Genomic DNA, 21,083 nt, shown 5'->3' with positions numbered 1-21,083 from the left:
CAACGTAATATGGATGTAGCTATATGAATAAACCCCGTTAGCCCTAGTGTCCCTATCTTGGGCATGTCACAAAAGGAGCAAATGTTTAAAGCCTGCAAGTTCACAACGTGTCTAGTAGGTTGGCTATCTTCCGCATGTCATTATATAGCTGAACATTTAAAAGGAATTACAAAGATTTTTGAACTTTTTTTGCCTATAAGTGGTTGAGTACTGCAAGTAAGGAATAAAATAGCAAATGTGTCTACAGACAAATGTGTCTGTGACCAAGACAAAACTAGCAAAGTGATGACTGTCTGGGACATTCAACAAATAGATCTTGTTTGAATAATATACAGTAGCTTAATCATTAAGCTACTGTATATTATGCACCAGCCAAGACGTAGTAATGAAAGCAAAGGCAAACACAGTTTTGGCATTGTTTGTTCTTTTGAAACGTGCTTGTTCTCCCCAGAACAGGGACACAGGGGTTCAAGTGGTTAACCCATTTTGGGCGGGAACCCCTTTTGGTGTTAGCATTGTGTTATGCTTTAGCTATTGAAAGCACGCCATCGAGTGGCGCGCTACGAGGTCTGCTATTATTAACGACTGACATAGAAACATAGCTTTTTCAGAAAACTGTCAGGATGTAGAAGACATTTTTTAGAATCTGATCTCAGGTCGAAATGGGTAAACGATAAGATTTGTCTCTCTAAAAACCCAGCCCGTCACCTTTTTGTGGGTGTCGTTCTCTTCCCATCCCAAAGCAACACATAAAGGTGATGCCATGCATGGCATCTTCAGGGACAGAGCCATCTTTCTCTCTGTGTGAGGCTTCATTCTCGCATAGGGTTGCTAGGCAACTCATTCAATTCCACTGTTGGTCGGGTATGTCCAGACTCGGAGAACTGTGTGGCGGCGCTCCTGTGCAACAAGCCTACAAATCACGAGTCCTTCCATTAGCCCTGGCTGTCAACAACGAGCAGGCTAACGCCCGGAGACGCCAGCCAATACAACAACACCCACACATCGATGCGTATGAAAGAATCAGACCCGTCTGAACTGAGCGGTACAGGCTGTGTGTGTGTGTGTGTGTGTGTGTGCACACGCTGCATACATGGAGACAGACATGGAGACATACATACATACAGAGACACACATAGCTCGTCATTGGAGCGGTTAGGCACCGCTCAAAAAGAGAGGACAAGCAATTAGGGGTATTATACCCGGGGAAAGCAATAGTCATTATATCACCAAACAAAACGTAGAAATGAACAGGGAATGGACAACAGGACCGGCCTGTTTGAGAGTTTCAATTCTATCACCCTGTTCCTGTCAACATCAGGCAAAGGACTTTTCTTTTTATTATTATTATTATTATTATTATGCATTAATGAGAGCTCTTTTCCAGGCTGTGAAATATGGCATCAGTGACAATGGTAATGGCACAGAAACCTATAGTCAGTGTTTAGAAATTGGACGTATAGATAGATTTTTCAAGTGTCCCTCCCTGTGCCATTAGCCCCCGCCCCCCTAATCATGACCACCTGAGCAACCATCAGCAGTGTGAAACTGAAACTGCCCACCCCTCCCCCTGCAGGAGTCAATCTATCTCATGAGTCAGCTTGTTATTTTGGACTTTTTATTCCCCTCTTAAGCATGTCAAATAAATCCAGCAAGGTGGTAGTATACATGGATACAAAAACATGTTTTTTTGCTGGTACAAGTATCAGACACTGTTATCCATGAAGCAGCGTTACAGTACAATAAGTTAAAAGAAAGACGACGCACATGCACAGCCTAAAAAAAGATTGAGAGACAGCTTAAAGCAGAACTATGCAACTCTTTTTAAATGAATAAGAAATGTAATTCTGTCAAATCTGCATGGTAGAGTATGTTAATAAAATATAACATTTAGATCCCCTGTGTCTATAGATTGAGGACATAATTGTTATTGCTGCCCACATGATGATGCGAAAAAACAATAAATAAAGATACAAAATAATTATGATAACAATAATAAATGTAGCTCAATGGTAAAAAAAAAAAATGCAGCACCGGGTTCAAATCTGGGGTAGAAGAGGAAAGTTTCATAGTGCTGGTTTAACGCCCGACGTGTATCTAAGCGTCGCAGTCCCGCCCCCTACCAGGGCCCAGGAAATTATTCCCCCGTTCATTTTCCACATAGACATTTATTTAAAGACCTTAAAAGTCTCGTACAACACGCCAACTCAATTTTTCGGGCTGAGCAAATTAGAAAGAAGAAGAAAACGGCAGGTTGGCCTGGGCCGTGGCTCGGCGGTCCAGGCACCTTATTGGCTGGTAATCCAGTCTGGCAGTGTGACGAGGGTTCGACTCCCGATCCCGACGGCCCAAAAAAGGCGAAAACAAAAAAAAACTAAAACAAATAAAAGGCACGTTACAACACTTTTTTTCCCCCCGTGTTTTTCTTCTTTGTAATTGTTTGTTTGGTCCAAAATGTTGCGTTTATCGTCATGATTTGTTACAACTCGAGTTGGCTTTGTACGACGCTTAAAACGTCTTTAAATAAACACTCTTTGAAATGTCTACGGGAAAAATGCATTGGGGAATTATTTCCTGGGCCTGGCGTCGTCATGAATGGGGGGGGGGACTGCCACGCTCTATAACAATGAGCTAAACGGGCATGGTTGAAACCAGGGTTTCATACATTCTTTAACCCACAGTTTGTAACTCAGAGAGAGTACAAATGTAACCAAATGGACCCGTGCACGTGCAACTCTCTTGAGTTAAATGAACACTGAGGATTTCACTGTGTATGGCCCTGGATGTCTATTGTCCCAGTCTGCCGTCCACGTGAGACTTGAGTCACGTTTCCTTCTCATGTGCCTGCTGTGTTTGCCTCCGCTGAAAGCGCACCACGTTTTGCCAAATCTCCCTGCCGCGCCCCATGCCTCGCTCCAATCTACGCCGCGCCCCATGCCTCGCTCCAGTCTACGCAGACACATTTAATATCCTACGAGAAATAGGCCTATACTGTGATGGGTCAACGTGGTAATTATTCAACCATTACAGGACCTCTCTGTTTGAAATCCCCCTACATTGAATCTCCAGGTACCCAATCCTAGTGTCTCACTTTCACTCAGCTGAAATCAACATTCTTAACAAAGAAGTAATGCAATGAAATGCATTGTAATTTACATGATTACATCTGATCTCTCCCCTTGGAGAAGAAAACAGAAGTGAGGTAATATCAAGCCGACTCTCACAGTAAAACAGACACAAAGAATGCAAATTTATCAAGTTCAGAAATTAAGTCTGAAGCACAAGCTGAACTGATGGCCGGCGATGAACGACGACACCAGCATGATATCATCAGTAGCAAGTCATGGCAATGATAGCAGTGGCCTCCATAAAGGCTGGGGGAGGAGAGAGAAGCCTTACACCATTCTTTAAATTACAGCCGCAGTGTTGACTACATAATTGCTACATCCCCAGATTTCGATTTCAGCTTTCTGCCCCTTCTTCATTTCCTTTCTTCTCCACGATTATAACAAAGAAAAGAAGAAAAAAGGAATACAAAAATAACTGTAGATTATGCCTCCTCCTACACGCCCCCCCTTCTCTTCCCACTGCAGGAAGCAGTCAGAAGTCCACAGGGGTCCAATGCAGGAGTTCTACACCATGTCATGTGAAGGAAGGAAGCATCCCGTTCACATGATGGTGCATCCTTTAGCCTTGTCCTTGCTGAAGGTGGAGGAGAGCAGGTCCGCCCTGCTGGGCAGGTGGAGGAGTCTCTTGGAGAGGCGGCGCACGGGGCTGGTCTTGGCGGGCGGCTGCAGCTTGTTCAGGCAGGCCAGGGCGGCGGTGCGGAACGCGCCGTGGACGCTCTTCTCCGACGTGAAGGCCGAACACTCCAGGTAGACCTCGGCTCCGAGCTGCTTGGCCAAGGACGAGCCCTGCGACAAGGAGACGAGAGATGAGCATACAGTTATGCTCATTATTATTCTAGGCTGGGATATGGCTCAGGGATGGCCGAGTATATAGAGGCAACTTGGAATAGGTCATAGCCATAGAGTTATTATACAATAGAGAAGACACCCAGAGGAAATCCTGAAGCGCAATGGACATAGTGGCCGAAGAAGGTATTGCAGTTTGGTAAGGTTTGGTCCTCAAACACATGAACGCGCACTAGGCTCCGTCCACTCTGCCGGTCGTCGCGCGTTCATGTGTTTGAGGACAATCCATCCAGAATGCACACTGTTCCTAAACCGGAAGGAGGAGTGGATTCGCCTCATGCGCTTCTGAGCAACTCAATGCAAGTGGACGGGAGGAGAACTTGGGTGTCTTCTCTATTGTATAATAACTCTATGGTCATAGCAGTGGGCCGGCGGCCATTTTGTGGTGCCACTCAAAATAGGGCTATTCATTTTCCCCATAGAGATTTCCAAAAAACATTTCTATATAAATGACTTTAAGCCTATAGAATCAAGCCATCCAGGATCAAAATGGGTTAAGAGAAATTCGAAGGGCCAGACGGAGAGATAAGACAGACATGCAGGGAAAGGAAGAGAGACCAACCTGCTCGTGGGAGACAGGCGTGTGCTTGTGGTGGGACAGCTCCATGAGCGTGCATATGTCTGTGCGGAGGTCTGTCTTGCAGCCGATCAGCAGGATCCTTGTGTTCGGGCAAAAGTCCAGGATCTCAGCCTTCCACTGTTAAGGGAATGAATTCATGAATTAATGCCTTTATTGCGGACTCATGGTCCACATAAAAATTAAAAATCATACGGTTACACACAACAATGAACATACTCTTGGACACACCAATGCTCTTGAACACAGTACAAGAGCATTGGCATTAAATTGGCAGTAAAGTCAAAGTATCTCAAAATTGTACATAGGTACAGTACTTGAGTACATGTACTTAGTTACTTTCCACATACCTTCTTCAGTGCAGTGTCCACTGTGTCAGGGCGGCTGATGTCGAAGCACAGCAGCACTGCGTCACAGTCACTGTAGCACAGTGGCCTCACGTTGTCGTAGTAGGGAGACCCTGCACAGAGACACAAAGCAGGGGTTAAACACTCAATAAGAAAGTCCAAGAGAGTGTGCTGGTTTGGAAAGTTACCCATTTTGACCCGAGATCAGATTCTAAAAATGACTTCTACATCCTGACAGTTTTCTGAAAAAGCCATGTTTCTATGTCAGTCGTTCTTTGATTTTTCAAAAAATAGCAGACCTACAAGCTCATAGCTATGAGCTTGTAGATCTGCCATTTTTCAATAGCTAAAGCATAGCATAATGCTAACACCAAAAGGGGTTCCCGCCCCAAAATGGGTTAACTAACTATTCCCTGCCATTGACAGCTTTTGCTTTTTTATCTCAGATTCTTTTCCCAGATTCCCAGAATCAGCAGCCCATGACAAAATAACCGGTGATCGCGCCGGTCACCACATTTATTTTCCCGGGTGAAAGAACAAACAACTGTCCGTCACAACACACATTTTCCTACATCCGGTTCACGTCTCGGGTGGTTTTGGAAGGATTCATAAATAAACACCTGGCAGTGAATGTGAAGCACTATTTTACCCTCTCCCACACACCCCCTCAACTCATTGATCACCCTCTCCCACAAACCCCCAGCCCTCAACTCATTTTAAACAAAGACATGGAGAATACAGTACAATGACCTGAATCAACATACAGTAGCGGTATTAAAAAAAGTGAACAGGTTGTTTCTAGATGTGAATATTTAATGAGGTCCTGAAGTGGCCGAGAGGCAACAGATCTTAGCGAAAGAGGATGATCGTTCCAGTCAAATGGAGTTTTGTAGTGGAATGACCTGCGTCCAACTTCAGAAAGGATTTGAGGAACAATAAAACAGGGATATTGTATTATTAAGTGGATATCTTGGTGTATATGGAGACGCTGTTTCAAATATGAAGGACAGTTAAATAAAATATCAAAAGAAAGATAGGAGGTTTCCACGCAACAAAGATGATAGCCTATACTTGGCCAAACAGCTACTGTACCAGCAGAGATAGGCAATTTACCAGCTCACACGATGTGACGCATTCTGAGCTTATAGATAAACAAAATGCGAAGAACACCAAGGTTAATGTGATTTATATAAAACAAGCATGTTATCCATGTGGAAAGGAACTATACAATATGTACAAACACCATAAGAGCATCAAGTAGTCACTTTGAAGTTGCCAGGATATGTGCATAACAGGTCTTTCTCTGACCAGCCCTCCCCACCGCCCAAACTGGTAACCATGGCAGCTACAACGGTAGGCAGTATAAACCAAACCCATCAAGCATTCTGCTCACACATGCTCAAGGTTCAAGCACAACACAACTGTACACAACTGATAACAGAGGGAACATCATTTCACCGTGTCCTCAGTGAAGCTTTGCTTCCTTTTCACAGCAACATAACCAACTACACATCTTCTGTTTGAGTCGGAAATCCCACTCGACGAAAGGGGAGATCAGAGACAGATCTCTGTGTTACGGCTGATTTTGCATCTTGTAGCCTTGTAGCCGGAGAGTGAAATTAACTGAAGTTCGGCTATGATTGAGATAGGACATTTTCGAAGAGATTTAGTGTAGACTAGAGGAGGGAAAGGGGGGGGGGGGGGGGGGGGGGGACCAAGTATAGACCCCCGGGGAACCCCATCAAAAAAGCATATGTGGTTACAGTGGTGTGAGTTGACTGAGCTGACAGTATTACTCATGCTGCCAGATTGTTAAAAGCACAATATTGCTACGATTGTCTCAAGAGTTTAGGTAGATTCAGACACAGTTAGATGCAGGTGGGTCTCTAATGAATTGCATTTTTATAGTGCTTTTCCAAGCGCTCAAAGCGCTTTACAATGGTTCATTCATTCATACATTGGGAGGTGAAGCGGCGAACACTCGACGCCAGCGTCCTCACTTCCCACATTCACACACCAATGGTGGCGAGCTCACACCAACCGACTCATTGGAGGCAGTGTAGCGTTCAGTGTCTTGCCCAAGGACACTTCGACATGTGGACAGGAGGAGTCGGGATTCGAACCGCCGACCCAGGGATCATTGGACGACCTGCTCTACCTCCTGAGCCACAGCCGCCCTACGCTCTACAGCCTGATACTGTTGTACGATGCTGTCGCTTGCCAAAAATAGCAAATCTACAAGCTCATCAGCCTATTTTAGTGACACCGTTGTAGAAATGTTGCTCATTAATAACAAAACAAAGCAGCTGCAAAAGAGTGATGTGCCATTACCAGGCTGTCTCTTATTTATATCATTTATATCGTCTCTGCTGGTGTCCAAAACTGTTACTTTTCGGGATTCAAATTCAAAAATAGCAAAAGCAGCAGATCTACAATCACCAAACGTGAGAGCTTGAGCTTACAGATCTGCTACTTTTGCGTGACGTTGTAGTGTGATCAATCAAGTAGGACATTCATTTATGAAAATAATGTGGATTCTGCCTGACGGAGACAATATACTTACACTATAAGATAAAGATACTGTACATGATTAAATACCATTGCTCTGTAGCGTAGTGTGAATGCTGTCCTATTAAGAGCAGAGCCTACTTCCTACTGTGAAGGAATAAGCAGATTTGTTCTTGCGTTTTAATAAATCACACAACTACAGTATGTGTGACCCTCTTAACTCACAGGAAGTATGCTGTGCTAAAACGAGAGTGAGAGGATGTCCGTCTGTTCCCTATTGTGTTTTCTTCTTGTGCGCACACACACACACACACACACACACACACACACACACACACACACACACACGCACGAACGCTCGCTAATGATGGTAATGGCATGTCTATTTTGGACATGTCATTATTAGCCTCTAAAGAATTCCAAGTAAGTGGCTAATTTCCTACTCTGACAGGGAGCCAACTATATGCCTACAGTAGCTTCCTAAAAATAACAAGGATATAATAAGCAGGTCAAACAATTGCATATCAGCCAAGCTAGCAGATTAGCAGTCTATATATACTGTAGCAAACTGAAAAACTAAAAATCCTGTTGTAAATGAGACATCATCATGTGATACATTTCACAATTTATGTAAAGCGCTTTGGATAAAATGCATTAATGCACCATTTATTTTACCATAAATTACATGCTGTCAGATTTAGAACATACTTCCGATACTCATGCCAGAATTCAGGCAGTATTGGCAGCTATTACGATACTGGTACAACTCTAATAATAACCAGACAAAGAGAATGTACAGAACACATCAGATCTGAATTCTGACAATCATGCGACTGCTTTGGTGGGCTTCTTTGAACAAATACAGATCAATCTCTATCCAATGAGAATGCTCCTGCTATCCAAATACAATTACCGATTTTATTAATGTCTTTCTGCGTGTTCTCTCTTTCGCTTTTCTCAAGGACCGTCTGACCAGTCGACTTTTGGCTAAATTGGTGTGTGTATCGCAGAGGGGGACTACCTCTTTCCCGGAGCTTAAAGCCACACCTGATGGGTGTGGCTATATTTGCCTAAACCTAACCCTAACCTTAACCCACAACAACTATGCCTAAACCCAACCTTAACCCTTACCCTAACCTCACAGAATTATAACATCAAAACCACGCCCATCGCGGAAGAGTGAGTCTCATGATCGCAGAGGACCACATGGAGTACAGTTCCCGGTCAGATCAGCAGCTTTCTAAAAATCACACCTGTGTGAAGTGAGGGGCGCTCTTAAGGCCTATTCATAGTCTGGATTTTCGGTGGTGAGGTGACCATCGCTCCGGTGATGAGCTGACCACCGGAGCTGAAATAACGTTGAGCGGTGGTGAGTAAAAACAGAGAGAAGGGCTGGAGCGGTGGTGGTGGTTTGCCGACGTCGCGGCTCGTGACGTCATGTTGTAGTTCGGTGGTCACCTAACCACCGAAACTCCAGACTATGTATGAGCCTTTATCATCGTAGAATGAGAATCAGAATTTGCGTCCTCACCTTCGTCTTCAATATTTGTGCTTACACACACCCTCAAAGCTGGACATCAGAGGGGTTAGCGTTAGCACCCCTCAAAAATATCTATAAATTCACAAAACCCCATATATAGAGATCCCTGATGTCATCATCAATAAGACGTCACAGTACTGACACCATAGACTGGCCTACTGTATGTATGTACTATGATGATAATGAATGGGTCTCGTAAAGCTTGTATGCAACAGGTTGCATAACTGAACAGATATATTCTGAATGGGCATTGATCACACTAGCAAAGATTTAAAAAATAAGGTAAAAAAGAAGTCTGGCTAGCCTATGGCACAAGAAAGGATTGGCACACGTAAATAAATCGATCAAACCCATAATTAATGATGATCAGCTGCAGCTACGTTGCTTACATAACGCTGTACAATAAGGACAGTCTGTCAGGTTTTTTACCCTTCTTTAGTTTTTAACCTGTACGAAAAACAAAACGTACAACATATAGGGCCATGCTTTCAAAATGTACAGTACACTCCCATCATGCAAACGGTATCGCTTGCCAACAACAGAAGTGAACATGTGACACCATTGTACCACAGAATTTAAATGGGGCTGCAGCATCTCTCCATTACACAACACAATCACATGAACCCACTGAACTGTCTGGAGCAAACCATCCGAGGAAAAGGACACAAGAATGAACCATTAATGAGTTGCTGTCAGGGCAGGAACCTTCTATCTCCATATTCACTTAGCCGTAGCACTAGCCTCGAGATCCTTATAGGTATATGCAAAGGCTAAACTTTGGCTGATAATCCAACATGACAGTGTGTCACGGGTTCGAGTCCTGATCTTGACAAACTTTACTGTGTCTGTCTTCCCCACCCCATCGGTCTCCCCGTTGCCTGTCTACATACATACATCAATAAAGGCAAAAAGCCCCAAATAATATCTTAAAATAAATAAATAAAATAGCTTATCTACAAGCCAAAATGCAACGCGTTGTTTGGCTATTAGGGAAAGCGTCCAGTGCTATGATCTTGAAGATCTACCATTTATGGAATATCTTATATACGTATACTGTATACACACAACTATATAGACAAGGGGTTGGCGGCCAAATACATAACATTTGGTGGGGCGTTGGCATGAAAAGGTTTTAGCGCCACTGATATAGCAACCTAGGTTTTTCAGAAAACAGTTTTTTAGAATTAGCCTCAGGTCTTAACGGGCTAAGACAATAGGGACACTAAGGGCCGATTCATACTCCTATTTTAGAGCCGAATAAAAGTCGGTTCGGCTCTGTAGAGCCTACAATTTGACGTCATTTGAGGTTCGGGGGGGCGGGTACCGTCCTAAAGTCGGCTCTTCGGTGCTACTGAAAATTTCTGACGAGCCGAAATCATTTCGGCACTACAGCGCCGAAACAGGAGTATGAATCGGCCCTAAGGCCTGACTCACATCTTCACAACAGATTGATGTATAGCTGATGCATGATACTTGTTTACTGATGCAAGCTCGCAATGCATTTCCAATGGGAGTCACATGGTTTGACACAACATTTGTGTTGTATGAGGGGGAGGGGGGGGGGGGGCAGTCGAAACACAGCCGAAATGCATTGGGAGCTTGCATCAGTAAACAAGTCTCATACATCTAGCATGCATCAATGTTGTATGCTAGATCGAAAGGTGTGAGTGAAGCCTAAATCTGGTAGCAGTTTCTTTTACATAATAATGTCCGTTTTCGTTTTTGGTCAGTGCACAGTGTGAGGCTGTGGGCAGGTCATGCATGTCCTCCTTGCTTGGTATCCCTCCGTTGTGCCTTCTGTTTGCAGTCGTCAAAAATAACATGTGCGAGCGCACACACACGCACACGCACACACACACACACACACACACACACTTCCACCCCCCGTGTGCGAGGCAACCCTCATCCCTGTGCAACAAGCTCTGGCCAACTGGCAGAGTCCTGCTTCCTCTACCCAGAATGCCTTGGCTGTTATGAAAGCTATCCTACTTGTTTTGGTTTTTCTTTATTGATAAATTGTTTAGTGGTCAGTGGTTCTCAGACATGTTCATGTCAAGGACCACCAAATTATGTATTTGGCCAAGAGACCCCAATTTGAAGATATTTTGTGATATGAACTGATCCCCACAAGAGAAGATTTGTTCAAATGTTTTTCACAAATAATAAAATAGCCAATCTACAAGCTCACGTTTTTTTTCTCGTGTTTTTGAATAGCTGAAGCATAAAATAGGGTTAAAGTGGTCAGAAAGAAATTAGATTCTTTTTAATGCTATATTATCGTATACGTTTGCTGGGGCCCCCAGACCGCACTTTTGGTTTGGTTGACGTAATTCTTCATTTTATGCCCATACCTGGAGTTATTTGTCAGGCATGCCCAAATATGGAGTCTATGCAGATACATATTTTTGTCGTCAGAACAGGCCAGAAACATATACAGTAAGGAGCCTGGACAAGGGCCCTGTCCAGAGCCCCGGCCTTTTGTGGCGGTTCTGGACAACCGTGGGTCCGACCGACTCCCCGCCCGGGCACCGTACTCCCTGTGGGGGTGTGGAACGCATGTGTCGAATTGAAGACGGTGGGGCGAACAGTTCTCAAGTTACGTGCATTACAGCTGTACACACGTACAGACGTATTTGTGCATTTATAGATAGATACAGTATGTATGAGAGAGTCACTGTGTCCGCAGGTCAATTAATAGTTGCATTATATTTGTATATTGATATGTCTCCTTATTACTCACAACACAATTTCATAAGAGCCACTTCAAAATATTACAAATGTTTTGATGATATACTGTAAAGTCTTAAAATATATATTTTTAGGCTAGAATCAGAGTGCTTCAATAAAGTGCAAGTTCCTGCTTATCAATGTTTCCCTAGCCTTGGAAACCACAGGCGTTTGTTTCCCTGATAGGTACTGGTAGTTATCATAGATGCATGTGTAATTAATGAGGTCTAATTAGGTTAATTATAGGGTCAATGAGTTTAAACTTTAAAGGGTACCAAGAAGGACAACCAATGTTGATGATCTATTTTTACCTGACCCTGCATTATCACAACATTTGCTCCAAAGAAGACCATAATCTTACATATCATTCGGTTACTTTGTAACCTTTGTTCTCTGAGTGAAGGGACTATCTCCCCTAGTCAAAAAATAGGATCCTGTAGGATTTCGAAAATTCTTTCAAAACGTGTTTTGAGCTTGCATATCTGCTACTTTTGATACTTTTGTGTGACCTGATTTATATTGTGAAAGAAAAGACAATTGTCCGTCACTCTACACAGCGTTTGTTTTTTACTTCCGGCTCAAGTCAAAATAAGGGTCTGCACTGAAAAACACTGGCAGTGGTGGAAGAATGAATGAATTTAATACCTGGCAGTAATGTGTTAAACTCTATATAGCCTACTTCACTTGACCGAGGATCTCCAGGGGTCTATACTTTGTTCCCTGAACAACAAATCTCTTTGCCGGAAAAAAAAACACGATCACAAAGCATCAAATTGCGAGCTTGTAGATTGGCTACTTTCGCAGCATGTTCGCCCATTACATGATCCAAATAGGGACGCTAGTACTAAGGGTACATGACATGTGGTTAGAATTGGCACAATGAAAAAGGAAGGGATGTCCGCACACTGAATTGAAGCTCCCAGGAAGATTCTTTATTTTTTAACAACGTTTCGACCACTGTGGGTCTTCGTCAGGTATGAGTATATACAACATCAAGAGGCGTATTTATATACAACAGCATATGGGCACGTCTACAAGGAACAAGCTCTGTTGCAGAGATGAAAATCAAGCTAAGACACGCCCACCGCATCTAAAAGGATGAGGCTGCAATCAGCATGTAGGGCGTGTCAAGCTGAAGGACTCTGTATATATATAAATATATTGAACAATAGTGGCTCTAATGCCAACTTTTTAGAACCCAAAAGAAGCATAAAGGTGCAGACAGAGTTAGAAGTAAGCATGCAAACCAAATAAAAACATTGCAAAGGATAAAAATAAATACTGCCTACAGGATGAGACCAAAATATAATAGTAAAAGTAACTAGTAGGGTACTGTAATTACAGTACAAAATAACGAGAACATGTGTCTTAGCTTGATTTTCATCATTGCAACAGAGCTTGTTCCTTGTAGACGTGCCCATTTGATGTTGTACAGTATATAAAATACGCCTCTTGATGTTGTATATACTCATACCTGACGAAGACCCACAGAGGTCGAAACGTTGTTACAAATAAAGAATCTTCCTGGGAGCTTCAATTCAGTGTGCGGACATCCCTTCCTTTTTCATTGATTGTACGTATTTTTGACCAGCACCTGTAGAATTCCTGGAGATGTGCGTGCTTCCTGTCGTATCCTATCTAGAATTGCCACAATCTCACAAGTCTTCGGAATAGGCTATACAACAGCGCTGCTGCATTCCAAATTAATGCTGGGCTTTGGGAGCTGTGTGGAATGTTAAAAACGGGGTGCTGGTGGTGCTTATGAATTATTAATGTGAAAAGCAGTCCATATCACTGCAGAGCGTTTGGTGTAAAACAGTGTAGATAAAAAGAGGTCGAGACATGCTCTATCTGGCCTGTGGTGAATTGAATAATCACATCGTTACTCTGAGAACAGAAGGCAATTCAACATTTTTGCTGAAATATTTAAAAGAAAATTGCTGCTATTTGTCTCAACCATTGTATACCAGTGACTGCAAAATCTTGAAATACTGCTATTTGTTTTAAAATCTGTTATCCGTGCTTACATTACATAATACAACTATTTCTAACAGCAAAGACACAATTGTAATGGTTTCGTAAGCTAGTTTTGTCTAAGTTGCAAGGTATGTTGCAGTGTGACAGCTCTGTTTACACATTCCTTTATTACCTTTTAAGTGTGAATACTTTTCAGATTTCACATCTGCTTTGGACATGTAAACGTATGTTTTCTCGTGCCACTAAAGCCCCATTTGAATTGAATTGAATTGTGACTCTGTGCTGCCTTGCCAAAGCCAGGCAAAATGTAGACTCTCACCAAGGTGCTAAACAGCAGAACAATACTGTAACTGGATCAACAGAAACACCAAGAACACTTAAAGCCAGTCTCTGCAAAGATAGCAAGACAGTAAGACACAATAGAGGCGATAGACCTTCATTTGCACTTGTTTACCAACTCGTGACTGATTGCATTGTCTGGAGGTTGGGAAGGGTAAACTGATGGGTTTCACAGTAGATACCTTCAAGTCTTTAAAGTCAGAATGTTCCTGAATCTGCCTTCTGATCTTTCCTGGTTGAGCACTTGATATATAGGCCAACCACTTATATTAGACCATGTGGAGAAAGAAAAGCTAAATTGCTGGGCTTATATTTATTTTACTCCCCCCCCCCCCCCCCCCCCCCCTCCCACACACACACACACACACACACACACATTTTGAGGGGGGTCCTGTCCTGCCCCCACTTACTGTGAGAGGTGGTCACGACTCACAAACTCACGACTCAATTCAATTCAATTCAATTCAAAGGGCTTTATTGGCACGAGAAAACATACGTTTACATTGCCAAAGCAGAAAGAACAATACAACAATACAGCAATACAATCAAAACAAAAATTATGTACTTTGAAGGTCAGAATCTTCAATAGATCAACTTCTGTGTACCAAGATAACTCGATGCAGGTATAGTGCAGGAATATACACAATTATTAGTCTTTAGGGTGGTTGTGTTCCATTTGATATCCTTCTCCTATCACAGCAACTCACAAATCTTGCTGCTGTGTTTGCACATTGTTGTACTTCGCCCAGCAGATATGGGAGTTTTTTGTCATTGGTCATGTTTTCAAAATCTCCGTGTGTGGTTGTAATCTGTGGGAAGTATGTGTCTCTGATGTCTTGGTACAATGGGCAGATGGTTAGGAAGTGTAGCTCGGTTTCCACTTCGTTTAGTGTGCAGTGGGTGCATAGTCTGTCTTCTCTCGGGATACAGGTCTGCCTATGACGGCCTTTCTCGATCGCGAGACTGTGCTCACTGAGTCTGTACCTAGTTAAGATTTTTCTTTGTTTTGGGTCGGTCACGGTGCTCAGGTATTCTGCCACTGTGTATTCTCTGTTTAGGGCCAGATAGCATTCTAGTTTACTCTGCTTTTGTGTTGCTTCTTTCCAATGTGTCAGATAGTTTTCCCTTTGCCGTTTTATAATTTGGTTTAGTCCAATGGGTTTTCTATCTCGACTCACAAAACAACATTTAACCCCACCAGCAAAATAATGAGTGCGCAAGCATCTCCATGTAAAAGTTGCTCCAAATAAGTGTTACAATTAAAAATACGTGATTATAACATGATCTACATTGTGAAATGTTCACAACATTTCACAGTTTAGGTCTAATATTTCTGTATTTGCTAAAGATTGCTAGAAAACCAAAACCGCAACCTGTAGACTACATCCAATCATTTTAGGCATAGGCCTACGCAGTAGAGGTGCGCACTCTTCTCGCACCCATTAATGAATTAAAAAAAATGCAATTAATTAACTCTGATGGAGCAAAAAGGACAGTTTTTGACATGACAGCTAGGAGACCGAGTAGCCTATATGATCCTCACCTGAAGTGTCCCAAAGGCTGAGTTCTACACGCTGGTCCTCAATGTCCAGACAGGCGGTGTAGTTCTCAAAAACCGTAGGTACGTACGTCTATGGATGGATAATGCAATGAGTTTAGGATGCCTGCATGGGAGCGTTCATGATTTGTAGGCCTATTTCACTTTACAAGAAAATGACAGACTAACTTAAAACTTTTAAATTATGTCTGCTGTACCATCCACCCATTAGCCTGCTATAGTAGTGTCACGTTCATCGGAAATTGTTTATTACAGCTATTTAGCCACCTACAAATATATATAATAAAACATAAACCTACCTCTGGATAGGAATCCTTTGCCAATACTTGTAACATTGCGGTTTTACCGCATTGGACGTCCCCGACGAGCACTAGTTTACACCTCGCTACAAATGGCTGGCTAATTCTTCTTTCCTTCATTATGAAGAAGCAGCAGAAACTGGACTATATACTATCGCGGCCAAACAGGACAGTCAGAATGATTAAAATTAGACTTTTCGATTCGATCCTCGGATAGCCAATGAGCAATGATATCGATGCCTCAGTTAGTCAGCCAGTCCGTCAGTATATAGGCTCTCCTCTAACGAGCAGTGCGGCGCTGTATCTCCGCCTCTGACTGCATGCATGTAGCTATGTGTGGCGGCGGTGCTGTCCTCCTCAGTGGTGCTGAAAGGAATGCTGATTCAACCACAGAAGCGACGACAAGAACTCTACTCACTTCTCACTCACTGACCTAAATGAAGTGAACAGTACTGAACAGAGACATTGCGGAACTTTATACTGGCGCCTCCAGCCAATGAGCGTCCCCGCTATAGGTACAGAGGGCGGGGCGTTGTAGATAGGATCGTCTGCATGGTGGTGGTGGCACTGCATGGTGTGTGTGTGTGTGTGTGTGTGTGTGTGTGTGTGTGTGTGTGCGTGTGCGTGTGCGTGTGCGTGTGCGTGTGCGTGTGCGTGTGTGTCTGTCTGACCATCTACGAAACAACGGCTAGTAAAAATACCCAAAATTTAAAAACTGTAGGAGTTTTAGTCTACTCCGTCATATACGTAGCAGATATACAGCTTAATACTACATCTGCTATTTTGGAATTTTTTGGAAAAATCTTGAAAGTGTGAGAACTACTCACTTGTAAAGCATTTTAGAATCGGCCTCAGGTCTTAATTTAACGACCTCCAGTGTTAGTCCACTAACACTGGAGGACTAAGCTCGAGATGCTTGTTTACAGCCACACCCTGCTCATAGAACATTTCATGGTAGGGGTTCAATGCCTTGCTCAAGGGCACTTCAGCAGTGGTAATTTTAACGTGCCGGTCCAGGGATTCGAACTGGCGACCTTCCGGTATCAAGACAAGACCGCTCTGCAAACCGTTCGGCCACCGCTGCTATGTGAGGAAGCCTGGATGTTCCTTGAGATTCCATGTGTATTGGGTATGTAGCTGTTTTATATGCTAGTGTGTATGTGTGGACAATAAATCTCCCTCTGGGACAAATAAAGACTAATCTAATCTGACAGTATGTCGCAATTCTCGCAACAATTGCACATACCAAAGTCCTAATAAGCAAAAACAGATGGCACACATACATAACACATTTACCGTTTTCACACATAGCCTGCTGGACAAAAGGAGACTGTGGGTGAATTAGTAAATACATTTGCATGCACTTAATTCACTCAATAATTAACTCACAGCATACCAGTACCACGGCCCACAGGTTGAGAATCGCAGGGCTAGTCTTACAACTATTATATATTGAATTTGAGTTGACCTCTGACCTGCTTTTGTATAGTATTTTAAATCATTTTGGGGGAAATGCTGCTCTAATTGTCCCAAAAGTGAGTGCAAAAGATTTCTGCTATTTGTTTCAAAACGCTTTATAGGCTACCCTTGCCAACATGTATAACGTTGCAATGTGAAATAGGTCTGTTTAACACAACTAGATCTGTACTGTACTTGCCCGTCGGCCACCGGCCAACTTGAGAACGATGCATACCCGTTGTCAACTTGTCATAGCACCCGTTTTAACTGTCTGTCTGTGTCCCACATGGAGATCTCTGTTGTATCTGCCTGTCTGCCAGTGTCTGAAGAGGGCAAACTGACTGACTGTGAAAAGTGGACTGGTCAAGTAATCAATTGTCAGGTGTGGGGTTGCTATGGCAATCAATTGGCTGAGGCAGAGGCTGTAAATTGAGGCTGATTAGGCCCACTGGCAGAGGGGATTCTGTTATGGTCTTTGGCCTGTCTTTGGTTTCCGGTGTATGTTCATTATCTTTACATCTTTATATCATTACATGAATATATTGATACTATGTTGCGGGTGATTAGGTGGGGTGGGAGTGGCTAGTTTTAGGAGAGCTTTTTTGTCCGTTTTGTCCTTTATTATGTGTTACGTTTATGTATGCATGAAGGTATTTGTTGTATTGTTCTGTATTTGCTGTATGTTGTTGGACCCCATCGAAAACGAGATGATACATCTCAAAGGGATATCCTTTTCTCAATAAAGGTTCATATATATGGATAACATAAAAAATGGCCTGTGGGAACCGTGAACTTCTATATAATACCTTTGCACATACCACAAATGGCATCCTCTGCACAGTGACCCATCCCAAACTTTTAGGAGCAGTAGCCACTATTAATACCGTTAGTGCCCAGGGAGTGGTTGCATGGGATCAGTGTCTGGTTCAAGGACACAATGCTAAGCCTGGAGGGGGGATTTGAACCAGGGACCTTCCCCATCCCAGACAACCTCCCGAGCCAAATGGATGTTTCTCGCACTTGCTCTGTGCAGTGTGCACACATGTTGTCCGCATGCACATGATACCCCTTTATACAATATATACCTGTACTGTATAATGTAACTTAAAGATAAATATATGTATGTAGGCTATGTATGCTATATGGTATACCAGTGGTTTGTGTCAGGGACCACCAGAAGCAAAGATATGTGTTAAAAATTAAAAAATAATTAAACATTTTCTAAAGGTGTGCCACGCTGTGAGCTTGCATTGAGAACCAATGTGTTATACAATGCTCCTATTTGAGCATGCAGAGTGGTGCGCATGGTATAAATGGAAACAACCTCTTTACTAAAACACAGGGGGGTACAGTATGTACAGTGGCTCTGAATGGGGAAATCAATGCACCTGCTGCCTAGTACACACAGACAAATAAAGGTGCCAAGCTGCAACCTTCTTCAGAATGATGCCGTAGCATAGAAGAACCATTTTTGGTTCCAGACCAGAGCCTTTTAGACAAAGGTTCTTTGAATAACCAGTATTTTAATGGTTCTACAAAGAACCCTTAATAACCACTGAACCCTATATACTTCATCGAATGCGACTTGTATCCCCCAGGGCTCACTTGGTCTACCGGTACCGGCAAAAATTTGCCGATCTATGCTGTGAGCTTTTAGGTCGGCTAGTTTTATTTCTGTCTAAAGTTCGCCTATTAAGACAAGCCCAATAATTGGTATGCAAGGGTTTAACCAAATATGGTTGAGCGGTGTCCCTCAGGTCTCTATACTTGTGTATTTTCTGTTTTCGCTCTTTAAATATATTCGTTAGAAATAGAGGAGCTACAAGCTTGTGCAAGCTTGTAGATCTGCTATTTTCTGCAAATGGGTTTTCCTAAATTCCTCATAATATGGATCCTGGGGTTTAAGTGGTTAAGTTGTTGAGGTGCACCATCCATCGCATTTGTGGTTATTCCGCCGCATGGAAGAGATGGCTAAAGCCAAACGCCTAAGGGAAATTCCCCCACTTGGCCGGGGGAGATATTAGCCACTCTGCTACTATATACAATAAATGTGAACTATATAGCTCAATTATATGTTTGCAATAGACCTTATTCACAGCAGTAATGTTACCTCCATCACAGGAGTTAGGTGTTATTAATGATGCTAATTAAGTCTTTGTTCTATTTAGTGCAGCAGATTATTCTTTTTACAGTGAGGCAACATCTATGGCCAACATGCACAAAATAGCAGCACATCCTGACTCTCTTTGACCTCAATGGAACACAACATAAATCCTTAGTGTATCATGAGTAACACCTGTGAAGGAAGAAGTAACATTACACAAATACACTAATATGGCAAAAAAAGGGGAAAAAAAGTCTGTATGTGTTCCATTGGGATGTTGTGTGTGATTTATTACACGCATTACAACATTGCAATGTTGCAAATGCACCCACAACTTCAGTTTATCTAATTCAGTGGTTCTCAACCTGTGGGCCGGGACCCCCACATTATTTGTGTTTTAGAATTTAAAAGGCTTTTTTTTTTTAAGAATCAGCCTCAGGTCTAAATGGGTTAATATGACACATTGTTTTCTCACTCAACAGTAAAACAAACCAATATCTGCACGTTTCTAAAGTGACCATTTAAATCATTTTAAGAAATGTTTAATACCTCTAAAAAAATTTTAAAAGACCATTACTGCATCAAAACTAATCAAAGGCTACTATAAAGAATGGTCAAACATTGGCCAAATTGTTAAAAGGATCCCTGGCTAATAAGACTTACATTTGAAACAAATCTCAAAGTGCTATGAGCCTACAATCAGGTAAAATATAAAATGCAAATCACAATAATGTTGAATGTGTTCAAGATTACTGTTGATAGGAATTGAGGATGCACTTGTGCAAGTGGAATTGGAACAGTAGGCCTATAAACACATTAAACAGCTAGGTGTACATTATAGCCTACTGCCCTACTCTTGAGTTTCAATTTCCATCACAAAGGTGCATAAAAAATATCAGCCTTTGGAGTTCATGATCCTAATACCTCAATGTTAATTGGCCTAAGGATTCAAGGAATATTGGAAACTTCAAGAAAGTTGTTTTCTAATTGTACAGAGCGATATTTGACAACCCAGAGCTATTTTCTATGAACCCCTAGTGAGTGATCATGCTGGCTGACCACGAATATGCAGTTATATTTCAAAGCCTGATGATTATGTGTTTTTAAGAAATCGATTTTTAACTAAAGAGTTATTTATATTTTATTTACAAACATTAAAAACGCCATTGAGTTTAATGTTTGTTTTGTCTCCAAACACAAACATTTAATGCCATTAATATTATCCTACTGAATCTCTTCGCTACAGTCTGGTAGTTCCCCCGGACGTTCTATAGTGGGAGACAAACAGGTGCAACATCCAAATGATTCCCTTTCGAAACGTTTAAAGTACAACAGCGCCATCTTTTGGGAATTGTTAATTTGGATAATTCGACAAAAAAGTTGTGAACAATTTGGTCTTTACCTTCATTTACCTGGTATTTACTATTTAGGGTATTTTGTTTTTGACCAGACCACGTCATTATTAGTAAACACAACCGCAAACGCAAATTTAGGTAGACGGTTGCTCACCCTGGAAATGGCGAAGTCATTTCTGTGTTCCCAAAGCCCAAGTCTCAAGTTTGGTGAAACGTCTTGTGAGATGTTGTCGGACGTCCTCGTGGTTGTTAACAAGCAAAACAAAGATAGCCTCAGCAGCTTGTTAAAATGTAACGGTGCTTTTAAAGACAACGCGAAG

The 21,083-nt window shown here is 42.4% G+C and overlaps 1 protein-coding gene across 1 annotated transcript; it reads right to left on the bottom strand.

The window, feature by feature from the left end:
• Window positions 1-3,668: 3,668 nt before the first annotated feature.
• LOC308315596 (rho-related GTP-binding protein Rho6-like) lies at window positions 3,669-15,966 on the bottom strand (the record flags this gene model as incomplete). Its single annotated transcript, XM_080763660.1, has 5 exons — window positions 3,669-3,914; window positions 4,537-4,671; window positions 4,902-5,011; window positions 15,533-15,620; window positions 15,847-15,966. The coding sequence occupies 5 exons, from the start codon at window positions 15,964-15,966 to the stop codon at window positions 3,669-3,671; spliced, it is 699 nt and encodes a 232-aa protein (XP_080619786.1).
• Window positions 15,967-21,083: the final 5,117 nt, after the last annotated feature.

The sequence above is a fragment of the Protomyctophum bolini genome (assembly GCF_963924005.1).
Source record: "Protomyctophum bolini genome assembly, chromosome: 5".
In the NCBI taxonomy this organism is placed as follows: domain Eukaryota; kingdom Metazoa; phylum Chordata; class Actinopteri; order Myctophiformes; family Myctophidae; genus Protomyctophum; species Protomyctophum bolini.
Note: the sequence above shows the minus strand (reverse complement) of the source record. Positions and strands in the feature narration are given on the sequence as shown.